Raw genomic sequence first — 23,543 nt, 5'->3', positions numbered from 1 at the left:
GAACCCAGGTTGTAAGCCTTGGCACCAAGTGTCTTTATCCATTGAGCCATCTTTCCAGCCCCCAAAAGAATATTTTAAGGTTTATTTTTTAAGGATCAGACTTGTATGATCATAATAAAAATCTGAAGTGAGTTCCTGCTTCCATGTCAGGTCCTGGACCCTGAGAAACAAGCAGACATGCTGGATTCCCTGCGTATCTACCTCCTGCAGTACGCCACATTGCTAGTGGAGCATGCCCCCCACCACATCCATGACAACAACAAGAACCGCAACAGCAAGCTGCGCCGGCTGATGACCTTCGCGTGGCCTTGTCTGCTCTCCAAGGCGTGTGTGGATCCTGCCTGCAAATACAGTGGACACCTGCTGCTGGCTCACATCATTGCCAAGTTCGCCATACATAAGAAAATCGTCCTCCAGGTGACTTCCAGGGCTCCTGCTGTCTCCTGGTGTTCTTACCTGATCCCCCACAGTACTCTTGCCATCTGGACAGTCTCATCTGCCCCTTTCCTGTCATCCTCTCAAAGCCACTTTAAAAAGGGTGGGGAGTTACCCATTCCTGCCTTGCAGACGCTGTAAGAGACCATCACTCTCGGACTCACTTAATGAACAATCAAATTGTAGTGGGAAACAATCGAGGAGGACATCCCGGCAGTTGATGAGACAGTTCTAACTCTAGCCCAGGCTGTCCTGGAACCTGGCAGTGATCCTCCTGTTTGACAGTCCCCAAGCGGAAGCCATTATGAACAGGGACAGAGGTTCAGTTCGGGAAGAAAGTGCAGTGAGCGGGGAAGGTGGTGGCAGAGGGCACCCCCGGGGATGGTTCCACTGGAGCAGCACCAGTGTTTGTAACCACTGTGGCGTCCCTGGTTAGTGTGTGCTCACCACACTGAAGACCTGTGGTAATGTGTGTTTTTTCACAATGAAAAACTGAGAGGGCTTTAAAGACGAACTCCACAGTGTGAGCCACCCCATCCCGGGATGCTTGCTCCTCCCTAGCTGCTCTGCCGCATGTTCTTTTCAGCCCTGCTCACGCCCCCTCAGACACCCCTGCTCAGTGCATTCGGCTTCCTGATTTTGAACTGTTTATTTCACTTTGCTGTTTCTGTGTGAGTGTTGGAGAGAGAGAGATGTATGTGGGGGCGCTTACAAGACAACATCATGAGTTGATTCCTTTATCTTTATGTAGATTCTAGGGGTTAAACTCAAGTCGTCAGGCTTATGTGACCCTTAATGTGCCTAGTCATCTTGTGGGCTTCTAGTTCTGACCCTCCTGTGAAACAACCTTAAAAATATTTTATGTAGGATAGTTTGGCCTGCATGTATGTTTGTGTGTGTGTGCGTGCGTGCGTGTGTGTGTGTGTGTGTGTGTGTGTGTGTATACACATACATGGTAAGTGTGCATTATGTGTTTACATATATATGCATGTACATACATACACATACAAACACGTATCATGTGTATGCAATGTACACAGAGAACAGAAGAGGGCATCACATCCCCTGGAACTGGCATTTCTTTTTCTAGGTTTTCCACAGTCTTCTCAAGGCTCATGCAATGGAAGCCCGAGCGATTGTGAGACAAGCGATGGCCATTTTGACCCCAGCCGTACCAGCACGCATGGAGGACGGACACCAGATGCTGACGCACTGGACCAGGAAGATCATCGTGGAGGAAGGCCACACAGTCCCACAGCTGGTGCACATTCTGCACCTCATAGTGCAGCACTTCAAAGTATGTGAAGGGACAGCAGGTGTGCATGGTGCAGTCTCGGGTGCTGGCTGCAAGCCCTTCCCTTTCTATACTAAGGGAGGCCACTCACCTTTCCGTGAAGGCTAAGGCGGTGCTGGCACTGTGTCTGCAGGTCTACTACCCGGTGCGGCACCACTTGGTACAGCACATGGTCAGTGCCATGCAGAGGCTGGGCTTCACCCCCAGTGTCACCATTGAGCAAAGGAGGCTGGCTGTGGACCTGTCTGAGGTCGTTATCAAGTGGGAGCTGCAGCGGATCAAGGACCAGCAGGTAGGACTGTCAGCCTTTGCTGCCATCTCTCACTGCTCTTACACTTCTCCTGGGAACCAGTCGGTAAAATCTGGTGTGTTTCTGTGTTTTCAAGCCGGATTCTGACATGGACCCAAACTCGAGTGGAGAGGGCGTCAACTCTGTGTCATCCATTAAGAGAGGACTGTCTGTAGATTCTGCACAGGAGGTGAAACGCTTCAGGGCAGCCACCGGGGCCATCAGTGCAGTAAGAACTTGTGCTTTCCTCCTGTGTACCTGCCGTCCGCTGGGACGCTGCACATAGTCCATGCATGTTGAGCACTTTTGGGCCAACTGCTCAAGAGGCAGCTGGGAACTGGCCATGGCCCCAGGGCACAATACTCACTGGAGATCCTTCCCTTCTCCTGGTGTCCTCGTCTCTGGCTTAGGACCATCAGGAGTCTGCTAGTTATTTGCAATAAAGGCCACAAGAGGAAGCTGGGGTGTCACAGCCTAGGCTCTACCAGTGAGAGGCTGAGAACTCGGCCTGTTGATGGAGTGCCTGCTTAGAATCTAGCAGTAGGGCTTGGGGTGATGCAGCAGTAGAGCCCTGCCTAGAGTCCCCCAGTGAGGGGCTGGGGTGTGGCTCAGTGGTAGAGCACCTGCCTAGAATCCCCCAGTGAGGGGCTTAGGTATGGCTCAGTGGTAGAGCCCCTGCCTAGAATCCCCCAGTGAGGGGCTGGAGTGTGGCTCAGTGGTAGAGCACCTGCCTAGAATCCCCCAGTGAGGGGCTGGGGTGTGACTCAGTGGTAGAGCACCTGCCTAGAATTCCCCAGTGTGGGGCTGGGGTGCGGCTCAGTGGTAGAGCCCCTGCCTAGAATCCCCCAGTGAGGGGCTGGGGTGCGTCTCAGTGGTAGACACCTGCATGGAATCCCCCATTGAGGGGCTGGGGTGTGGCTCAGTGGTAGAGCACCTGCCTAGAATCCCCCAGTGAGGGGCTGGGGTGCGTCTCAGTGGTAGACACCTGCATGGAATCCCCCATTGAGGGGCTGGGGTGTGGCTCAGTGGTAGAGCACCTGCCTAGAATCCCCCAGTGAGGGGCTGGGGTGCGTCTCAGTGGTAGACACCTGCATGGAATCCCCCATTGAGGGGCTGGGGTGTGGCTCAGTGGTAGACACCTGCATAGAATATCTCAGTGAAGGACTGGAGGTATGGCTGACTAGAGAGAACTTGCCTAGCATGTGTAAGGCTGTGAGTCCTGCTCATAGCAAACTAGAAACCAAAACAATACTCTTGAAGTGAAAATGTTGAGACAGAGTTTCTCTGTGTAGCCCTGGCTGTCCTCAAACTCACTCTGTAGACCCAGACAGGCCTTGAATTCAGAGATCTGCCTGTCTCTGCCTCCTGAGTGCTGCGATTAAAAGCAAGCGCCACCACTGCCCAACCACTTTATTTTTAAAAGGACAACCCATCTGTCTTTTTTTTGAGAGCAGTCTCCTAGAGGGTCTTGGGCATCATTTCTTCACTCATGGTTAGGATGATGGCCCTGGGAGCCTTGAGCTCTGTTCTTGCCTGGCACTGGGCTTGTGGGACTGGCTAACACTACTTTGCCCACTCTTGCTGGCCTACCTGCTTAGGTGCTTCCACAACTGCCCAGGACTACGTGGAAACCTGGACCCATCTCGGCTTTGTCTGTTTCCACCCCAGCATCCATCACTGACATTGTCAGTTTCTGCAACTCCCTCCCTCTTCTGAGGGCTGCTTCTATTTCTCTCTCTGTTGATAATGCTTTCACAAAGCACAGTACCAAAGGCTCCATACTGGTTTTGTAATTACTTCATGAATATATTTTGATCATTTAAATCTAAACATGAGATCAGACTGCCTTGCTGTCCTTGACAGAGCCCCGTGGTGGCACACATCTCCTTCACTGTGCCCTCATGCAGGTCTCCCTGCAGCACAGAGTCTCCAAGCCTCCTCTAGGGCTCCAGCATTTCCCTGACACCAGCTCCTTCTCAGGCACTCCCCTCTGGCTGATTGTCACATGAGCCGTCACTCCTCACTGCCAGTTGGTGCCTTAAGTAGTGTGCCCCTGCCAGGATGGTGTGCTTCACAAAGCAGAGGTCCTGCCCCTGAAGTCCTTCATGCCCACAATCTGGAAAGTGCCAGTGCTTGTCAGCTGGCAGGCTGAGTCAGCACCCTGTTGCATGCCATAGAGATGACTGCTGTGGAGACCCTTCCCACTTTAAAGGCAATCCTTTCCTAGGTGTTTGGGAGGAGCCAGTCACTGCCGGGAGCTGACTCTCTTCTTTCCAAGCCCATTGACAAGCAACACACGGACACCGTGGTGAACTTCCTCATCCGAGTGGCTTGCCAGGTATGGGACTGCATAATAGCAACTGCCTAGTGACCCTGCAGCATGGTGTCTGAGACCCAGCCTGAGAGCAAGTCTGCCACCTTGATGCCAGATTGTTCTGATACTGTACTTGCCTTATGTTTCTGGAGCTTGCTGTGTCTCTCAGGCTGGCCTCTAATTTATAATCCTCCTTGAGCCTTCTGAATGTTGGAATTAGAAGTGTGTGCCACACTTGGCTGCCTATGTTTTTATTGGTAGGTATGTCTGGCCCCCAATTTCTCCTTTCAGTATTAATGAAATAATGGCATGACTTGGGGGAAAATTAGCATCTATTTAATATGTTACAGAGAAGTCACAGGACATGTGGGGATCAGTTCTCTTTCCATCACTTGGAAATTCAGGTCGTCATGCTTGGTGGCAAGCACCCTACCACCCAGCCACCGCAGCCCAGCATATCTTACAGTTTTTATCTTGATATAGTTAAGGGATCTTGGCCAGCTAGTCCTCGTCCTTGTTTTCTCTGCTATATTAAGTTGGGCATGGAGCATAGCTCGTGGCATTGAGTTAACCAGTCTCCAAGGTCTGTAACTACTTGCAGCTTATGTGCTTATAGCGTGTGCTCACTGATCACATCAGTATTTATGTTCTCATAGAGTTTCTGGGAATCTATTTCTGTAACCTGCCATGTTTGTTTTCCAAAATCTAATGTAAATGAAATTTTCCTTAGAAAAAATTTCAGGGGAGGAAGTTGCGTGCCATAGAGATGGCTCAAGAGCATTATCTACACCATGGGACCTGGTTTGGTTCCCAGCACGCACATTGTGGCTCATTCCAGTTCCAGAGGATTCAGCCCCCTCTCCTGGCCTTTGCAGGCATGGGCATGTACATGGTAGACTGACGTACATGCAGGCAAAACACTCAGACACATAAAGTCTCCAAAAGATTAATTGTTTTAATTTGGGGCTGGGTTACTCAGTCCTTAAAATTGTCAAACAAAATACTGTGTTTTATGAAATACTGGAGATTGCTATGAGTTGTGAAGAATCCTGAGCTGTCCAGTCGGAAGATCCCTTGTTTCCTTGCATTTCAAGGAGTTCTGTGTGCGGGTGTCCTCCTCTGGGAGTAGAGGCCCTGCTCTCAGTTACTGCAGACACCTGTTGCAGGGAAGTGTGTGGCTGAAGAGACCCAGAGGGAGAAGGAGAGCCAGGTGTTGGGAGATGCATGGGTGCAGGGACATTTGAGAACAGTGTCACTCTCTTCCTATACCTGTAAGCTTGTGTTCAGTGACCAACCACTTGGCATGTGGTTTTTTTTTTTTTTAAAGCTGAGGATCGAACCCAGGACCTTAAGCGCTCTACACTGTGCTAAATCCCCAACCCGACTTGGCATTTTTGTAGGTCAATGACAACACCAACACTGCAGGGTCACCTGGAGAGGTGCTGTCTCGCCGCTGTGTGACCCTTCTCAAGACCGCTTTACGGCCAGACATGTGGTCCAAGTCCGAGCTCAAAGTGCAGTGGTTCGACAAGCTGCTGACGACTGTGGTAGGGGGGGGGGGGGGGGGGGGGGCCTGAGTTGATGCTGTTACCCGGCCTGCTGTGCACCTCACTTCTGAGTCTGAAAGTCAAAGCTTGGATGTGTGCCCACTCTGTGGCCTCTTCCACTCTGTCTTGATGAACATGGCTTTGACCTTCAGGTCTCAGTCAGCCCAGAGTGCTCAGGCTAAATCAACAGTGTCTTTCATATTTTTTTTTGGTGGTTTGTGTTTTTGGTTTCTCAAGACAGGGTTTCTCTGTAGTTTTGGAGCCTGTCCTGGATCTCACTTGGTAGCCCAGGCTGGCCTCAAGCTCACAGAGATCTGCCTGGCTCTGCCTCCCAAGTGCTGGGATTAAAGGCGTGCGCCACCACTGCTGCCTGGCTGAGACTTAATATTTATTATAAAAACTCAGCTTAAACTTAGGCTTGTCCCGCTAGCTCTTGTAAGTTAAATTAACCCATATTTTTATTGACCTGTGTTCTACCACCTGCTTTTACCTTTCTTTCACTCTTGGACTTAAAAAGCCCAGCGTAGGAATCTGCTGTTTGGGTCCACAAAGAATGAAAACACTCTGTCCCAGGGTTAAAAGGCTACAAGGGCTCATGCTGCTGACCTCACTGTTGTCTATACATGATAGTGTGTGTAAGCCACAGGAATGGAAGTCTCCAGAAGCCATGCCTGTGCCTTCTACGAACAGTTTTTATATTTAATAATATCATCAACTAGTACATTGGTTGCATGATACATTTGGGAAAGATTTTTGTATTTTAAGTAAGTAGGCCAATAGAAGCCTTCTGCATCATAATACCTTTCCATTTTAGTCCAAATTTTAGTGATTTAAGTGATATTTAATATTGACTACTAGTGTCTTAATGACCTTGTAAGGAAGTTTAAAATTTTACGTCCCATTCTAAAGGACACAGCTTTATAAAAGTCCTATGGTGGCCACATACTGTGACAGTGGTACCCATGTTCATTCTTCATCTGCTTTTTACTTAGTTCCAAACACGTGATGACGTCTAGTCTCAGAACTCTGGACTTGCGCATCGCCGCTTATTTCACCTGATAGTGGCCTGTTTTCCCATTGCAGGAACAGCCGAACCAGGTGAACTATGGGAATATCTGCACAGGATTGGAAGTGCTCAACTTCCTGCTGACTGTGCTGCAGTCACCGGCCATCCTCAGCAGCTTCAAGCCCCTGCAGCGGGGCATTGCAGCCTGCATGACTTGTGGGAACACCAAAGTGCTTCGAGCCGTTCACAGCCTCCTCTCTCGCCTGATGAGCATTTTCCCTACAGAACCAAGTAAGCCACCCTCTCCCAAGCCCCTCCTTTGCAGGAGAATACTCATCCGTTAGTCCTTAGTGATCATTGTTTTCCTCCCAACATTACTTCCTTGTTTTGTTTTTGAGACAGGGTCTCACTATGTAGCTCAGGCTGGTCTTGAACTCTCAGAAAGCTGCCTACCTCTGCCTCCTGAGTGCTGAGATTAAAGACATGTGCCACCATGACTAGTCTTTCAATCTCTCTTTTAAAACATTATTTGACTTGAAAACTTAATGGTAACGTGTTGTGTTGTTTCTGTTTTGAAGTTCATATCTTCAGCTGCTGGATTTTTTTTCCAGGTATTTAAGGGAAGTTTAGTTTCAGTATTATAACCAATGTTGAACACTTGGCAACTTGAAATTGTGTGTGTTCTCATTAAGTGCACTTAGAGCTGTCAGGATGAGTTGTCCTCACCGGTGTGAAGACAATGAGGCGCACACCCTTCTGTGGTGGAAGGAAAGGCACTCTGCTGCACACGCCACACCTAGAGCTTGATCTGGGGTTTGCGGCCTAACAGCCCTGCCCCCGGCTCCCTGCTCTGCTTCTGTCTCAGGCACTTCGAGTGTGGCCTCCAAGTACGAAGAGCTGGAGTGCCTCTACGCAGCTGTCGGGAAGGTCATCTACGAAGGACTCACTAATTATGAGAAGGCCACCAATGCGAATCCCTCCCAGCTCTTTGGTGAGTAGCTGTGTGGTTTGCCCAGCAGGGCTTCACGTGGACTGTGGTCCCTGCTCCCTGGACAGCTGTCTTGGGAAAGCCTTGGGAGGAGGGGCTTTGGGCTGACGTGCTGTTTTGGAGTTCTGCATTTTGTCCAGCACTCATGCTCCCTGAGTCCTTTGCTTGGCCCATGTCCACTTAATTCAAAGGGAGTTGCCTGTGCACTGCTGGGATGCTGTCCCCTGGGCTATTTCCACTCGCCAGTCAGCCAGTCACCAGATTTGTCCCTGTCCGAGCTGGATAAGTGCCCCAGATTCTCAGAAGTACAGCTTAGACTCCCTGCCCGTTATCACTCTAGTCCTTAGTCAGCTTAGAATTGGGTTGGAACCATAATTTTTTTTCCCTATCATATTGTATTGTCTTTGTGTAAAACTTGGGAAATCAGTATTTTTATTTAAACTAAATAAAAGTTACCTATAAGTCTCTCAGTTCATTAGTACTAAGTACTAATAGATTGGCATGTATCATTTTCTTTTTGTACCTAATTTTCTTGAGGCAGGAGGTTTCCCCCTAAGACAAGGTTTCTCTGTGTAGCCCTGGCTATCCTGGAACTTACTCTGTAGACCAGGCTGGCCTTAAGCTCGGAGATCTTCCTGCTTCTGCCTTCCGAGTGCTGGAATTAAAGGTGTGTGCCACCACCTCCTGGCCTTATTTTAGTTTTAATTATGTTTATGCATTTGTGCATGTGAGGTACAGGGTGCCCAAGTAGGCCAGAGGCATCAGGATTCCCCTGGAGCTGGAGCTGCTCAGCAGTGGTTCTGGGACTGTTAGCTTTCTGACCCCATTTATTGTTTTAATACGTAAGAACATATGTAAACCACCCTGGTTATGAAAGCGCTTGTGTCTGAACCTGCATTCTGAATAATTTTAGTTATTAATTTCACAAAAATTCATTGCTTTCCAAAGCTGGCTGTTTGCTCTCTGAAATTCAGGACCCAGGTGTATTTGGTTTCATTAGTCTGTCTTCCTGTTGATACCCGGTCTTCCTGTTGACACCTGGCTGCTCTAGAGCCAGCTGACTGGCTTTTGTGACTTTAAGTGGAGCCATCTTGTGTGTTCTGGCTCCTGTCACAAGGTGAAGGAACATCTCTGCTTATTCATTCTCCAAGGTGCTCAAAGAAGAGCTGACCCCCATGGGCCCTGCCTCCCTCTGTAGGGTGACCCTCCATAGGCCCTGCCCTCCTGTAGGGTGACCCTCCATGGGCCCTGCCTCCTCTTCTATAGGTGAGCACAGGCTGGGATGGATGGCACTGGATGAAGTGGGCCTGGGAAGCTGGCTGTGCTTGGTCCTTTTGGTCTGGTGGACTTAGCTCTGTCACTGTTATGTCCTTAGAGGAGAGGGGAGCAGGTCACATCTCATCTTCTTTTCATTTTTATGTGCATTGGTGTTTTGCCTGCATGTATGTCAGTGTGAGAGTGCCAGATTCCCTGGAACTGGAGTTACAGACAGTTGTGAGCTGCCATATGGTATGGGTGCCGGGAACTAAACCCAGGTCCTCTGAAAGAGCAGCCAGTGCTGTTAGCAGCTGAGCCATCTCTCCAGCCCCAACACATCCCATTTTCATCATGGACTTGGTTACTTTTCTTAAAATCAGGCTGCTAGGCAGAACCAAGTTTTAACAAGGGCAGCATGAAATTGTCCACACCTGGGATGTTGGCACCTATAAATGACAGATGCCCTCTGATGGGTCTGTGATGTGACCCAGGAATAGAGTTCAAGTTCTGTCAGGGTCAAGATGTTGTTAAAGACCTCACTAGTGAAAGATCAGTTCTTGGCAGACACTCAGTGACCTGTTCTGATCTTGGGCAGTTTTCATAGAAGCATGAAATAAATTCCAAATGTCCCCCCACCCCAGGACTTACTGTTGTGCCTTATCCCAAACTATCATGGGATAGAAAGCTTTACTGAGGATAATTTGTCAAAGCATAAAATTCAGATCCAAAACTGAAGAGAAGAATGTTTTCTACTAAAGCACAGATGTCAGCTCTGTAGGGTAGTGTCAGTAAAGATTCAGAATGTGGACAGTGTCCTGGGAGCAGGCGCTCACGGGGCTGGTAGAGTTGGTCGTTTTAAAAGCATACCGCTGTTACTTGATTATGCTGTTCCTTTGTGTGTGTGTGAGGACCAGGACCTCCTGTCTGCTGCCTCTGCAGTGCTGGGATTACAACTGCGCACCCCCATTCCTGGCGTGTCACACTTGGGTGTCACACTTGGGTCCCTGGGTGTGCTAGGTGAGCACTGTGCTGATGGAGCTGTCTCCCAGCACAGCTGTCTCTCCTTTGTAAGATGACTGCTCTTCCTGCACTGCAGGAACACTCATGATCCTCAAGTCGGCCTGCTGCAACAACCCAAGCTACATCGACAGGCTGATCTCCGTCTTCATGCGCTCCCTGCAGAAGATGGTCCGAGAGCACTTGAACCCACAGGCAGCATCTGGCAGCACTGAAGCAGCTGCAGGTGACGGCCTGGGGCTGGCGTCCTTTCCCCAGGGAGGGCTGTGGGTTTGAGCACCACCGTGAATGTGAGAGAGGTTAGACGTCAAAACATGGCTTAGGCCAAAATCTAGTTTAAAAGGTGTGAGTGTAAGAATGAAAAGCAGGTGAGAGTGGCTAGTCCTGTGAACCTTCACTACAACCACTGAGCTGTCACAGTGCTTTATGACAAAAGGCCTGATCAGAGTTGCCGTTTCTGAAGTCAGGTTCCACAGTAGAACCAAGACCCCCACCGACTGGGGGGGGCGGGGTGTAGCAGTGGGCTACGCTTTCCATAGCTGCTGAAGGCTCCCCCAGGACCCGAGTGCCAAGTAGCTTCAAGTAGGATGTGGAGAGGCTGGGGTGCCTGTGCAGGCCCATCAGCTCTGTCACCCCGTTCTTGTGGCTGGGCTGCTAAAGGGTACTTTGCAAGATGCAGCCAAACAGAGGTGACATTGCTTCGGACCCAGCGTGCCAGGTGCTGGAGAAGGACTTAGAGTGAAAACATCCACAAATGGTTTTGCGGGCCAGTGGCTTCGTTAGGTACATCTGTAGGGACCGGGCCCAGGTATCTGCCCTTCCTCTGCACAGCTGGGACAAGTGAGCTGGTGATGCTGAGCCTCGAGCTTGTGAAGACAAGACTGGCGGTGATGAGCATGGAGATGCGTAAGAACTTCATCCAGACCATCTTGACCTCCCTCATCGAGAAATCCCCAGATGCCAAGATCCTCCGAGCTGTGGTGAAGATCGTGGAGGAGTGGGTTAAGAATAATTCCCCAATGGCAGCCAATCAGGTGAGCTGGCAGGAGGGCGCCCCACTCTGTCAGGTTGGCATAGACACAGTCTGGTGCCCTCTTCCCCTTCCTTCTGACACACATGGGACAAGGACACTGTTGGATTGTCCCCACAGTGGCTCTGCTTGATGAGGAGTTCTCCGGGCCAGCCACGCAGATGAGCTAACCACCCACTCTTCTCACAGTGGCTTTTCTTTTGTTAAAATATTACGTGAATCTTATTTGTACGTGTGTTCTTTGATGGTGGTAGAGGTGAGCTGTGGAGGTAGGGGAGCTACCAGCATGTCTTGACTTTGAACACCCAAAGATAATCACAACCATCTTTGATTTTTTTTTTTTTTCTCTTTAAAAATGAGCTGGCTTGACTGCAGGAAATAATGTTATTGGTAAAATAACAGGAGTGTGTATGTATAGTTGGACATGTGACTGTGAAATGCTTCTGGATTTTTGGTTTTTCAAGTAGAAGTAATTGGCACTTTCTTTGGGGAAACCAATTTTGTAGACTCCTACACTCCGGGAGAAGTCGATCTTGCTCGTGAAAATGATGACTTACATAGAGAAACGTTTCCCAGAAGACCTGGAACTAAATGCCCAGTTTTTGGACCTTGTTAACTATGTCTACAGGTAATTCAGCACAGGTTACATTGTCTGTGGGTCCGTGGTGTGTTCCCCACTCAGCAGTGTAGTATGACTCGAATCTTGTGCTTCCATCTAAACTGAGTACTCACTTTGTGTGTGTGTGTGTGTGTGTGTGTGTGTGTGTGTGTGTGTGTGTGTGTGTGTGTTTTAAGATTTCTTTTATGTGTATGGGTGTTTTGCTTGCATGTATATGTGTGCAGAAAGTATCCTCGGAGGCCAGAAGAGGGCATCAGATCCACTGGAACTGGAGTTACAGAGGGTTGTGGGAGCCATGTGGGTTCTGGGAACGGAACCCAGCTTTTCTGGAAGTGCAGCTAGTGATCGTAACCATTGATTCGTCTCTCTGGCACCCGTGGTAGCATGTCTGGGCCCTTGCAAAAGTGTAGCTCGAGTCTCCATGGCAGAAACGCAGCTTGGTACTACAGTGCAGTGGAGCTGGTTTGGGGAGCTGGTGTACATCATCTTGAACACTGATCTGGGTGGCTCTTAGGTCCTCTCTTACCTCCTCTCATTACAGGGATGAGGCACTTTCTGGAAGTGAGCTGACTGCAAAGCTCGAGCCTGCCTTTCTCTCTGGGCTTCGTTGTGCCCAGCCATTGATCAGGGCCAAGTTTTTCGAGGTTTTTGACAACTCTATGAAACGCCGTGTCTATGAGCGCCTGCTGTATGTCACCTGTTCCCAGAATTGGGAAGCCATGGGGAGCCATTTCTGGATTAAACAGTGCATTGAGGTAGGGTGGGTGAACTCAAGCTCTGTGGTTGAGAGAGTCTGGGGGTTTTCTGAGGGGGCATAGAAGGCAGTGGGTTATCCTGTGAATTGGTTGTTTTTCTATTGCTGTGTTAAAACACCATGACCATGGTAACTTATGAAAGAAAGCATTTAATTGGGCTTATGGTCCAGAGGGTTACAGTCCACAATGGGTGGAGCGAAGGCATGGCAGCAGGAGGAGCTGAGAGCTCACGTACCTCAAGCCACAAGGCTTAGAGCACACTGGGAATGGCAAAAGTCTTAGGAAACCTGAAAGCCCCTTCCCAGTGACACACCTCCTCTAATAAGGCCACACCTCCTAATCCTTCCTAAATAGTTCCACTAACTGGGGACCCAGCATTCTAACATGTGAACCTATGGGGACTGTTCTCCTCATGCCATTGCATCCTACAACACAAGGAGATATAGAAATAGCTCGTCATGCACCTGTTCTTGTCCCACTACAGGGGAGACAAACAGGCCTTGCTGCTAATCATTAGAAGTAAGGACTTAAAACAACATTCTCATCTTACTGTATCGGAAAGCCGAAAGAAACTTCAGTGGGCAGAGATTCCTTCTCCTTCACATAGAAACATCTTTAAATTCGTCTACCTAGAAAGTTGAATAGACGTTGTGGTTGCCATCCCATCAGTCATCAACAGAGTGGGCAGCTTGCTAGTACTGCTACTTTGGGTTCCTTGGTGTGAGGGTTTGGGCACTGGGGCAGCTGGCAGCTGTGTGTGGTCTGGAACGTCCAGCCTGCAGAGGCAGGTCCGCCATGAGGTCGCAGGAGGACTCATGGGCCACTGTCACCCACAGGCTTCAGCACCAAGCGCACTGGTTTGTCAGGTCACTAGTGCAGATTCGTATCTGCTTACCTAGAGTGAGTGACACCAGCCTTCCCCTTTGAGACAACTACGGCAAACAGTTCTTAAGCTCTTTCTGATGGCTGGGAGGGAACTGTGTCCTGGGCCTCAGTGACAGCTGGTTGCCACAGTTCCCATTTGTGAAGAATTGATGTTTCTTCAGTGCCTGGGGCAGCATAAGCAGTGGCCCTGTAGTGACCATGCAGAGGCTGCTACAAGAGGAAATGTCTTGGGGAAGTGCTGAGAACACAAGGGGCCACATAGGCAGTCAAGGGTCATAGCACATCACAGAAGGCTATGAGAAGTCTTTGAGGGGTTCAGGGAGAGAGGAGAGTCATGGGACTAGCTGTGTGGAAAGAGATGATTGTGAGAGAGTGGGTCTGCCCATGCCCTAGGAGGTTCCCTGGGCTGGTCTTGGGGCTGTACCACATGCAGTGAGAGAGAAGAGGAAGGAAAGCAGAGGTCTCTGCCTGGGGCAGAGGGGAGGATGCAAAGCCAGAAGAAGTTGTGCCAAGGGCACTGAACTAACCTGGGGTGGGGTGCTGTGACCTGATCTGTGGGCCTGGGTTGTCTGTATGTGAGCATCTGTTCTGATGTCTGGGTATTCCTGGGTGTTACACACTCCCAGTGCCAGGTGTCCACTTTAAATTGGTCTTCTTTCCCGTGATCCTCTCTAGCTCCTCCTAGCCGTGTGTGAGAAGAGCACGGCCATTGGTACCAGCTGCCAGGGAGCTATGCTCCCATCCATTACCAATGTCATCAACCTGGCTGACAGCCATGACCGAGCTGCCTTTGCCATGGTCACACACGTCAAGCAGGAGCCTCGGGAGCGAGAGAACAGTGAGTCTAAAGAAGAGGTGAGTCTCTGGCTGCCTGGACAAAGTTGCCACTAGATTTGAGTTGGCAAGAGCAGTGCATGGGAACTTGTTTCTGCCCAAAGGCCGAGTGTGTACCTCAGTTTAGACTTAGTTGCCATTAAAACTGAGAAGCATCTTAGTTGCCACGCCCAGTTGGTGGCATGGTTCTGAGCCAGTTCTGCTTAGATCAGGGGTTGGTTTGGGTTTTCCCTCTGCTGTGGTGCTGTGCTTGGACTGTAAGTGACCTGTTATGTAGGAACCCAGTGCCGAGCCCTCCACAGCCTCCTTGGAGCCTTGTGTATTGCTGCCTCGTCCTAGATGGGCAGCATGGAGCTGAAAGCAGTTGGAAAAGAAGGGTTTCAGCCAAAGCTGGTACCCTAGTCTCCATAGCTCTCCTGGCTCTCCATTCTTCTCCTGGGAGGCTCCTGGCTTTGGGAAGCACAGCCTCTTGGGGTGTGGGTTTTAGAAGAAAGCCTTTAGCAACAAAGAGGACACTTGTTTCCTTTGCTCTAAACGGGGGAGTTGGGGTGGGTTTTAGCTTGGTTGGTAGAGTGCTTGCCTAGCACGAGTGAAGCGCTGGGTTTGATCTCTAGCACAATTCAGTTAAGGAAGAAATCCAGCTAATCAGGTCATTTGATCTGGTCTTGCTGTAATCTTAGTGACATCAGTGACTATCTTTGACTCATCAAGGGCAACATGGACGATAGTGTAGTTGACCTGTTGACTGTGGGGACAGTTTCCTGATTTCATTGTTGACTGACTTTCGAGAGGCTGGAGACAGAAAGCTCATTGTTGTTTTCGACATAGCAGACACTGACCCAGGCATGTCCTGTACAGTGACCCCAGCAACATTAACATGACGGATCAAGGCTGTTGGGCAGCCATGCCGCATCTCAACAAGTGATACACTTTTTTTTATTCCAATGATATTTATACTATTTATCTTGCTTCCTAGAATTCAAATACAGAAACATATGATCATCCTTCCACAGTTGTTTAACAGAGATGCATGCAGTGGGGTGGAGAGAGGCTCATGAGTGGGCAAATGTGAGGCAGAGTACCATAGTGTGCAGATGGAAATGCTGCAGTGATGAAACACATTCTGTATGCTAGCTAAACTCGGGGAGAGCTGGACAGCGGTGGTGCACACCTTTAAACCCAGCACTCGGGAGGCAGAGCCAGGCGGATCTCCATCCAGGACAACCACCAAAACTACATGGGGAAACCCTGTCTCAAAAAACAGAAAAAAAAAAAAATTTAGTAAATTTGGGAGAGGCAGTTCTGGATCAGAAGTGCTGGTCCTAGGTTATGCTTTTAATTAAAGAGTATTTCTAAGGTACAGCAAATGTCCTCCATTGAAAAGGCTCAGAAACACATATGCATTGCACATTCTTGGTGTTTCTGGATTTTGGAAATTCAGTTTGGTTTGTTTTGACTGTAATTTTGCATCTGAGAACCCAAATTCTAAAGTCTGAAATGCTCTAAAACCCCAAAATTTGAACATGATGTGTGTGCTTAAGAAGTTTCACATTTGAAGGCTTTCAGATTAGGGGTAGTCAGCCTGTACTCTGGAAAAGCTTCTAGAAAAGTAAGAAAAATTGGCACTTATCAAAAATGGAGATGTGGAGACCTGGCTCAGTGCTTACAGAGCCTGCTGCCACCAGGCAGTGGTGGCGCACGCCTTTAATCCCAGCCTTGAGAGGCAGAGGCAGCCTGGTCTACAGAGTGAGATCCAGGACAGGCACCAAAACTACACAGAGAAACCCTGTCTCAAAAAACAAAACAAGGGCTGGAGAGATAACTCAGAGGTTAAGAGCACTGGCTGTTCTTCCAGAGGTCCTGAGTTCAGTTCCCAGCAACCACATGGTGGCTCACAACCATCTGTAATGAGATCTGGTGTCCTCTTCTGGCCGGCAGGCACACTTGCAGACAGAACACTGTATACATAATAAATAAATAAATCTTTACAAACAACAGCAACAACAAAAGAACCTGCTGCCCTCTCAGAGGAGTTCAGGTCCCAGCAACAGTGGGTGGCTCACAACCACTTGTTACTCTAGCTCCAGGGCATCTGACACCCTCTTCTGGCTCCCATGTACATCTGTACTTAGGTGTACATTCCCCAAGACACTAACATGTATACATAATTAAAATCTTTTAAAGTAGCCAGTGTTACGTTTGTTGGGATCTTATGAACTCCTTGACCTCCTGCATTTCCTTATGTTTTGTTTAGGATGTAGAGATAGATATTGAGCTGGCTCCTGGCGATCAGACCAGCACACCCAAAACCAAAGAGCTTTCTGAGAAGGACATCGGGAACCAGCTGCACATGCTCACCAACAGACACGACAAATTTCTCGATACTCTCCGGGAAGTGAAGGTCTGTGGGCAAGTTTGGGAGTGAATATCTTTCTGCCCCCATCCTTATTTCAAAACAGGATCTTTCCACACCAGTGTAAATTTTTCTCTCACCAGAGTTTTGTGGGGGAGTTTGGATTCAACATTTAATATAATTGAGGAAGCAGATACAGGGCTTTATAAGGAAAATAGAGATAGTGGTTTCTCTACTACTTACTGTCCTGTGGAAATGGTAAAAATCATTTAGTGATGCCTATAATGAGCAGGAACTCTGGGTTATTGTTCAAGTGCCTCCAATCAGGAGAAGTATGTAGTAAAGTGTGAGGACAGGCTGGTTCTGTGGGAAGAGCTTCCCACATGCCCGCTGTTGGTGGTCTCAGTTTCCTCAGATGGGCGCTCCACAGACATTGGTGAATCATGGGCACTGTTACATTTCGGCTCTGGTCAACTAAGGCTTTGTGCACCCGGTCCTGTTGAGGAGTGTCACACAGAAATGGAGGTGCTGTTTATGTCCAGATTAGGAGGAAGAAAAATCGGTTACGTACCATTAATTTCTGTAACCTGGATTTCTGCATTAAGTCAGTCTTTGAACTGACTTAATGGCATCATTGCTGTCCTGGGTAAGTGTAGAGTGCTGAGGAAGTATCCGCATGGATATAAATGATGTGGCTTCTTTCATCTGCCATTGCTGCTAGAAAGGAGGGCAGTGGATCTGTCCCCAAGCTTGAAGGTCTGACTCATCCGTGGCCTTGGTGTCCCTTTAAGTGGGGATGCAGGAAGCATAGGATGCACCTGAACTCGACCCTTTGTACCCACAGACAGGAGCACTGCTCAGTGCCTTCGTTCAGCTCTGCCACATTTCTACAACGCTGGCTGAGAAGACCTGGGTCCAGCTCTTCCCGAGGCTCTGGAAAATCCTGTCCGACAGACAGCAGCATGTGAGTCACATCTTAGAGTCCTGTTTGGGGAGAGTGTAGTTTTAGCTTTTGATAAATACTCCTGAATGAACACAGTTCTGGGTTCCAGAGCAAGATAAAACTACCAACTCCCAGGACCAATTATCATAGTGCTTCCAAGTGATAAAGGAGAGGCCAGTTCTTTTTTGTTTGAGACAGGGTCTCAGTATATATCCCAAGCTGGCCACAAGATCACATCATAGCCCAGGCTGGCCTTGCACTCGCCGTCCTCCTCCCTCAACCTCTCAGGTGCTGGAATTGCTGCACACCTGGTTCAGGCTTGCTAGATTTGGAATGAAGACCTGAGATCTCTCACCCTTCCTTCTAGGCTCTGGCCGGGGAGATCAGTCCATTCCTGTGCAGTGGCAGTCATCAGGTGCAGCGTGACTGCCAGCCAAGTGCATTGAACTGCTTTGTGGAAGCCATGTCCCAGTGTGTCCCCCCGATCCCCATGCGCCCCTGTGTGCTGAAGTACCTGGGGAAGACTCACAACCTCTGGTTCCGCTCCACATTGATGCTGGAGCACCAGGCCTTTGAGAAGGGGCTGAGTCTTCCGATCAAACCGAAGCAAACAGCCGAGTTTTATGAGCAGGAGAGCATAACACCGCCTCAGCAGGTGACTCCTCATTCCGTCAGTGACTTTCAATGAGTACATCTCCCCAGAGGTCTTCAATTACATTGCTGGGAGTCGCTTTGCTGATTTAAAAAGTATGTTTGACCCAAGCACTCAGACAGTGATTTCTTTCAGGAGATACTGGATTCCCTGGCTGAACTTTACTCCCTGTTACAAGAGGAAGACATGTGGGCCGGCCTGTGGCAGAAGCGTTGCAAGTTCTCGGAGACTGCAACTGCCATCGCTTATGAGCAGCATGGTTTCTTTGAGCAGGTGATGGCTTCGGCTGACCTCCAGGTGGTGCCTGGTGGATTCTGGGTCTTCTGTACTATAACATGCTTAAGTTACAAGTAGTTTACCCTTGGGAAGATTGTTGTTTCCTTGAGCATTCTTGTCATTGGTTGAAGCACTTGGAATGGAACCCAGAACTTCAGTAGGCTCTGCAAGCCGCCCGTACCCCAGCCATACTGCCTTATCTGCTCATGAAGACCCTTTGAAGTCTTAACTTAGAGAAGCCTTGGGACACGCTACCTTACATGGTGTAAAACTTTTAAGTTTTGCATGCCTGTGTGTGTGCATGTACAAACACATGTGCCGTGGCACACGCGGACAGCTCTGTGTAGTCAGTTCTCTTACCTTTACCTGGGTGCTAGGGTTCAAACTCAGGTTGGCAAGCCTTTACCTGCTGCAACATCTTTACCTCAGTCTTCTGGCATCAAAAGCTAACATGGATGCTCTTAGGCTGCTCCTGGTTCTGTTGGAAACAGTGGGTAGATGCACTTCCATCCTCAGCCTCATACTTCCTGTGCGGCCCAGGGTGAATCTTGCCCCACCCAATCCCCAAAAGGATACTGAGGCCCAGAACTGAGCACATTTGCCTGTCCTGTGGCTTTCTCCGCCACCTTTGTGAGGGCTAGCCTCTCCTCTGCTCTCTGTCTCTAAAAGGCGGGTGGTGGGCATCAGGTAGCCTTGGACGAGAAGGCTGTAGTTGTTTTTAGGTTCCTGTCTAGCTTGCCCCAGACAGTTGAAAAAAGACAAAGAAAACACCTTCCCCTCAGTTGTCTGATTGCCTTGCTACCGTTTTAGGCCCAAGAGTCCTATGAAAAGGCAATGGACAAAGCCAAGAAAGACCACGAGCGTAGTAATGCCTCCCCTGCCATCTTCCCCGAGTACCAGCTCTGGGAAGACCACTGGATCAGGTGAGCTGAACTGGGTCTCGGTGGACTTCTTTGAGATATATAGGATTTTAATATTCAAGTGGTACCTCTTTATCTGCATGTGGGGGGTACACACATGCCAGGGTGCACATGTGGAGATCAGAGGACAGCTTGTGGTCTTTGTCTTCCCCTTCTGTGGTGCTCCTCTAAGTACCTCAGGCTTGGTGGGAAGCACCTTTACCCACATAGACATCTTGCCAGGCCACCAAACATCAGTTTTTTTTTAAATCAAGCATTCGAACACAATGCAATCCAGAGGTACATTGATTTGACATGTATGTGGTGAGGAATAATGACAAGAAAACAAAGTCTTTGTTTTTCATTATTAGGCTGTTTTCTCTTAGTTAGGCAATGAAGCTTGTAGTCATAGCATAGTTGTTTGTCTGGAGTCTGAACTGAGGTGTTTCCAGCAGCATTCACTGGATTCATCTCATGGCGTGAGGTCATGGGCATCATGAAGAAGGTGGGCACAAGATTGCAGGAAAGTTACATAGTTCAACATAGCAAGTGCTTCCGGAAGCACATCAGATTCATTATGTGTTTGATTTTAGGCTACTGTGTGCTGGTTATGTGTCTAGAGCACCTGGTATAGAAGTATATGGATGGGCTGGACATGGTGGCGCACGCCTTTAGTCCCAGCACACTGGAGGCAGAGGCAGGTAGATCTCTGAGTTTGAGGCCAGCCTGGGCTTCTTAGAGAGACCCTGTCAGGGGACAGTTTTAATGAATGAATGAAAGAAGTAAGGGAACATATCTGTGTATTCTTCCTGAGTATTTCTTGAAAGGGTTGGATGCTACAGAATCTAAGAAAGTAATGTTGTGTGTAATTAAACGTGCTGATGAGGGACCAGTCGTTGCTGCCTCCCCTCAGGATATAAGAGCTCTGCTCTGTTGGCTGTGTGGTCATAGGGCAGGCAGGTCTCCTGAAGGCAAGCCCGAATACCATCCTACAGCAGTCTATACATCGGCTCTCTTATCTTCTGTAGTAATGCTGTGTCTTTGAACCCTTCTCCGCCTTTCCAAGTCTCAGTGTGTTGTATTGAGTTCCTGCCTTAACCTGGGTCTCCTAGGTGCTCCAAGGAGCTGAACCAATGGGAAGCCTTGACTGAGTTTGGCCAGTCCAAAGGCCACATAAATCCCTACCTCGTCCTGGAATGTGCATGGAGGGTGTCCAACTGGACTGCGATGAAGGAGGCACTGGTGCAGGTAAGACCCCTGTCATGTTGTGGTATTAGCAAGGACCACATTTCCTGGTTTTCTGTCATTGAGACCTTTCCTAGATGTGAGTAAGTTTGGTATTAATTGAGCATCCAGTTAGTGTGTGTGTGTAGTAATGGTGGTGGTGCAGTGCCTGCAGAGAGAGATGAAGAAAAGAGTAATGCATTCCCTGCACAGAGAGAGAATGTGTTTGTGTACATGTGTACGTGTGTGTACAGTAGTGCAGTGCCTGCAGAGACCAGATATTCTTGACCCGGTAGGCCATCTCTCCGTTCTCTTGCCATTCAATTTTACTTTCAAATGAGTACTGGACATTAACCCCTGAGACCAAAGGCAGTACCGTGAAGAGGTTTAGAATCATTAAGTTATGGTGTTGGTAGATTTTTGTCAGAAGAATCAGGAGTAACACAAAAGATTGGAGCCAGAACAGCCCAGGCTGGTGTGTTTGCTGTTATCTGAAAAGCCCCTGATGGGAGGGACAGGCTCTTGTTCTGAAGTGTATTAGGCATGGAGTGTGATGTGCAGTGTGAGTGAGGTGTTTAAAATGACTTGGTCCTGAAGGGTCTGTGCACGTGGCCCTAAGACGGGAGTACCGTCTCTGTCACCTCTCTGGGAGCTTTTCTGGTGCACTCTGCAGCCCAGGATTTGGCTGCTCACCGAGTTCAGGAGAGGATCTCGGAAGAGCAGTGTAAATGCCTGGCTTCTCTATTGAAAGTTAGTTTTTACATTAAGGCAAGCTTTCTGTGTATTGCTTTGTGTAATTGGTCAGTCTGGAGAGCATCATCACCACCTTGGTTGTCACCCCTCACTCTAGGTGGAGGTCAGCTGTCCAAAGGAGATGGCTTGGAAGGTTAACATGTACCGAGGGTACCTGGCCATCTGCCACCCTGAGGAGCAGCAGCTCAGCTTCATTGAGCGCCTGGTGGAGATGGCCAGCAGCCTGGCCATCCGTGAGTGGCGGCGGCTGCCCCATGTAGTATCCCATGTGCACACACCTCTTCTGCAGGTAAGTACTGCCCCCTCCCAGAGCTCAGCTTGGAATCCTTAGGGCTGTAGAGTAGCTGAGGTCCATGGATAAGCCAAGTGACAAAGAAAACTCTTTGTCCTGTTCTCCATCTCTCCCATGGGAATTCCTCCTCAGGAAAGAAAGGCCAGAGTCAGAACATTAGGGGAAAAACTGTGGCTTTTCATTTTGGAATTGAGGGTCTGAGACATTCTCACAAGTCTTATGATAGGGCTACCTTTGGCACATAACAGTGTGAAGCTATTGTTTAGATAGATCCCATCCAGCCTTGAAAGACTGAAGTGACTTGTGCCCTGATATCCTTTGGGCATCAGTAGTAATTTTCTGGTGATTTGTGAAAGAGTACTTTTTTTTTTTTTTTAAAGATTTATTTATTCATGTATTTATGAGTGCTCTATTTGCATATATGTTTGCATGGAAGAAGAGGGCATCAGATCCCATTATAGATGGTTGGGCACCACCGTGTAGTTGCTGGGAATTGAACCTGGGTCCTCCGAAAGAATAGCCAGTTTTCTTAACTGCTGAGCCATCTCTCTAGCTTGTGAAAGAGTACTTTTGAAACCAAACCGATATATTGGGTTTGTCATAGTGTGTGTATATTTATCTGTTTTATGTTGTAAGTAGCACAGTATGGACGAAAGTGTGAACCACCCCAGATGGTCCACTTGGGATCAGTTTTTTTAGAGGACCACATCTTGTGATGGGACTTCTTGCTGGGAAGAGTGGTGTGAGACATCAGGATGTGCTACAGAGCTCCTAGTGTAGAATCTCTCTGCTGCTGACCCAGTCCTGGGCACCTCTTCGGCCCCCATAGTTGGTTTAAGAGGTTGAATCCCAGTGAGTTTTGGAGGCAGGGATTCAGAGCACAGCATTGCAGCTTCTCATAAGCATACCAACTTCCTGTCTGAGACTGTCTCCTGGGGAGCTGCAGCTTTAGTGAACAGTGCCTTGTTGTCATTTGACTGCTGTTCTGTGTGCTTGCTGGTATCTTTGCTTCTTCTGAAGGACGTCCTAAAGTGACAGTTACTCCACAGTTACTGGGTGGTCTCGAGTGTTCAGTTACCAGCAGACTTTTACTCTGCAGTAGGAGAGTTGCTGCTGCTGTGACTGTTGGATTTCCAGGGTTTTCTTACTTCTTTTGGTTCCCTACACACACACACACACACACACACACACGGGGTGGGGTGGGGGCCTTCATGCCAGGTAAGCCACCCCCTTTGTGACTACTGAGAAGTTATCTTTGCATGGAAACAGATAATGGCTGCATTTCTGAGCTGTTCAATAAAAGTACAAGCATGAGTGGAAGCTCACTGTGAAAACATAGGAATAATTGTGCAGTTACGTATTTAAAGTATGAAATATAAAATGTAGCTCGTCACATCATTCTGGAAAGTGAATGCAACAGTCTGGTTTTCTCACTGTTTTGCTAATGGTTTGTAATGGGAGTATTTGTTGGTAGTCTGCCGTGGACAGTTCCTACTGCATTTAAAGAGATGATTGTTAGGGCTGGAGAGATGTCTCAGCAGTTAAGAGCACTGAGTGCTTGCTATTTTAGAGGACCCAGGTTCAATACCCAGCACCCACACAGTAGTTTACAACCATCTAGAATGTCAGTTCTAAGGGACCCAACCCAAGTGATAACTGCCTCCACGCCACTAAGAGATGTTTTTGTTGTTGTATTTGTTTTCTGTGTAGCCTAACTGTCCTGGGACTCCATCAGGCTGGCCATGAACTCAGAGATCAGAGTGCTAGGATAAAGGCATGTGCCCCCATGCCCAGCTGCTTTGTTCTCTGAGACTACCAGGTCTCACTATGTAGCTTTGACTGGCCTAGGACTCAGGCTAGTCTCAAACTTCAAACTATACA

General features: G+C 48.7%; 1 protein-coding gene across 7 annotated transcripts in view; it reads left to right on the top strand.

Annotated features, from left to right (window-relative positions):
* The window catches only part of LOC118572727 (transformation/transcription domain associated protein), a 96,490-nt gene that overhangs the window by 52,773 nt on the left and 20,174 nt on the right, over positions 1–23,543 (top strand). For all 7 annotated transcript variants that reach the window (XM_036172531.1, XM_036172530.1, XM_036172529.1 and 4 more), the window contains 20 exons: positions 151–417; positions 1,526–1,732; positions 1,863–2,021; positions 2,116–2,247; positions 4,246–4,356; positions 5,733–5,879; positions 6,963–7,176; positions 7,751–7,876; positions 10,227–10,373; positions 10,979–11,181; positions 11,684–11,805; positions 12,338–12,551; positions 14,112–14,291; positions 16,525–16,671; positions 17,468–17,587; positions 17,934–18,221; positions 18,354–18,491; positions 19,305–19,417; positions 20,506–20,641; positions 21,468–21,659. In XM_036172531.1, the coding sequence (XP_036028424.1) occupies positions 151–417; positions 1,526–1,732; positions 1,863–2,021; positions 2,116–2,247; positions 4,246–4,356; positions 5,733–5,879; positions 6,963–7,176; positions 7,751–7,876; positions 10,227–10,373; positions 10,979–11,181; positions 11,684–11,805; positions 12,338–12,551; positions 14,112–14,291; positions 16,525–16,671; positions 17,468–17,587; positions 17,934–18,221; positions 18,354–18,491; positions 19,305–19,417; positions 20,506–20,641; positions 21,468–21,659 (3,363 nt within the window). The remainder of the gene's footprint in view (positions 1–150; positions 418–1,525; positions 1,733–1,862; positions 2,022–2,115; positions 2,248–4,245; positions 4,357–5,732; positions 5,880–6,962; positions 7,177–7,750; positions 7,877–10,226; positions 10,374–10,978; positions 11,182–11,683; positions 11,806–12,337; positions 12,552–14,111; positions 14,292–16,524; positions 16,672–17,467; positions 17,588–17,933; positions 18,222–18,353; positions 18,492–19,304; positions 19,418–20,505; positions 20,642–21,467; positions 21,660–23,543) is intronic.

This window comes from Onychomys torridus, chromosome 22 (assembly GCF_903995425.1).
Source record: "Onychomys torridus chromosome 22, mOncTor1.1, whole genome shotgun sequence".
Classification (NCBI taxonomy): Eukaryota; Metazoa; Chordata; class Mammalia; order Rodentia; family Cricetidae; genus Onychomys; species Onychomys torridus.
Note: the sequence above shows the minus strand (reverse complement) of the source record. Positions and strands in the feature narration are given on the sequence as shown.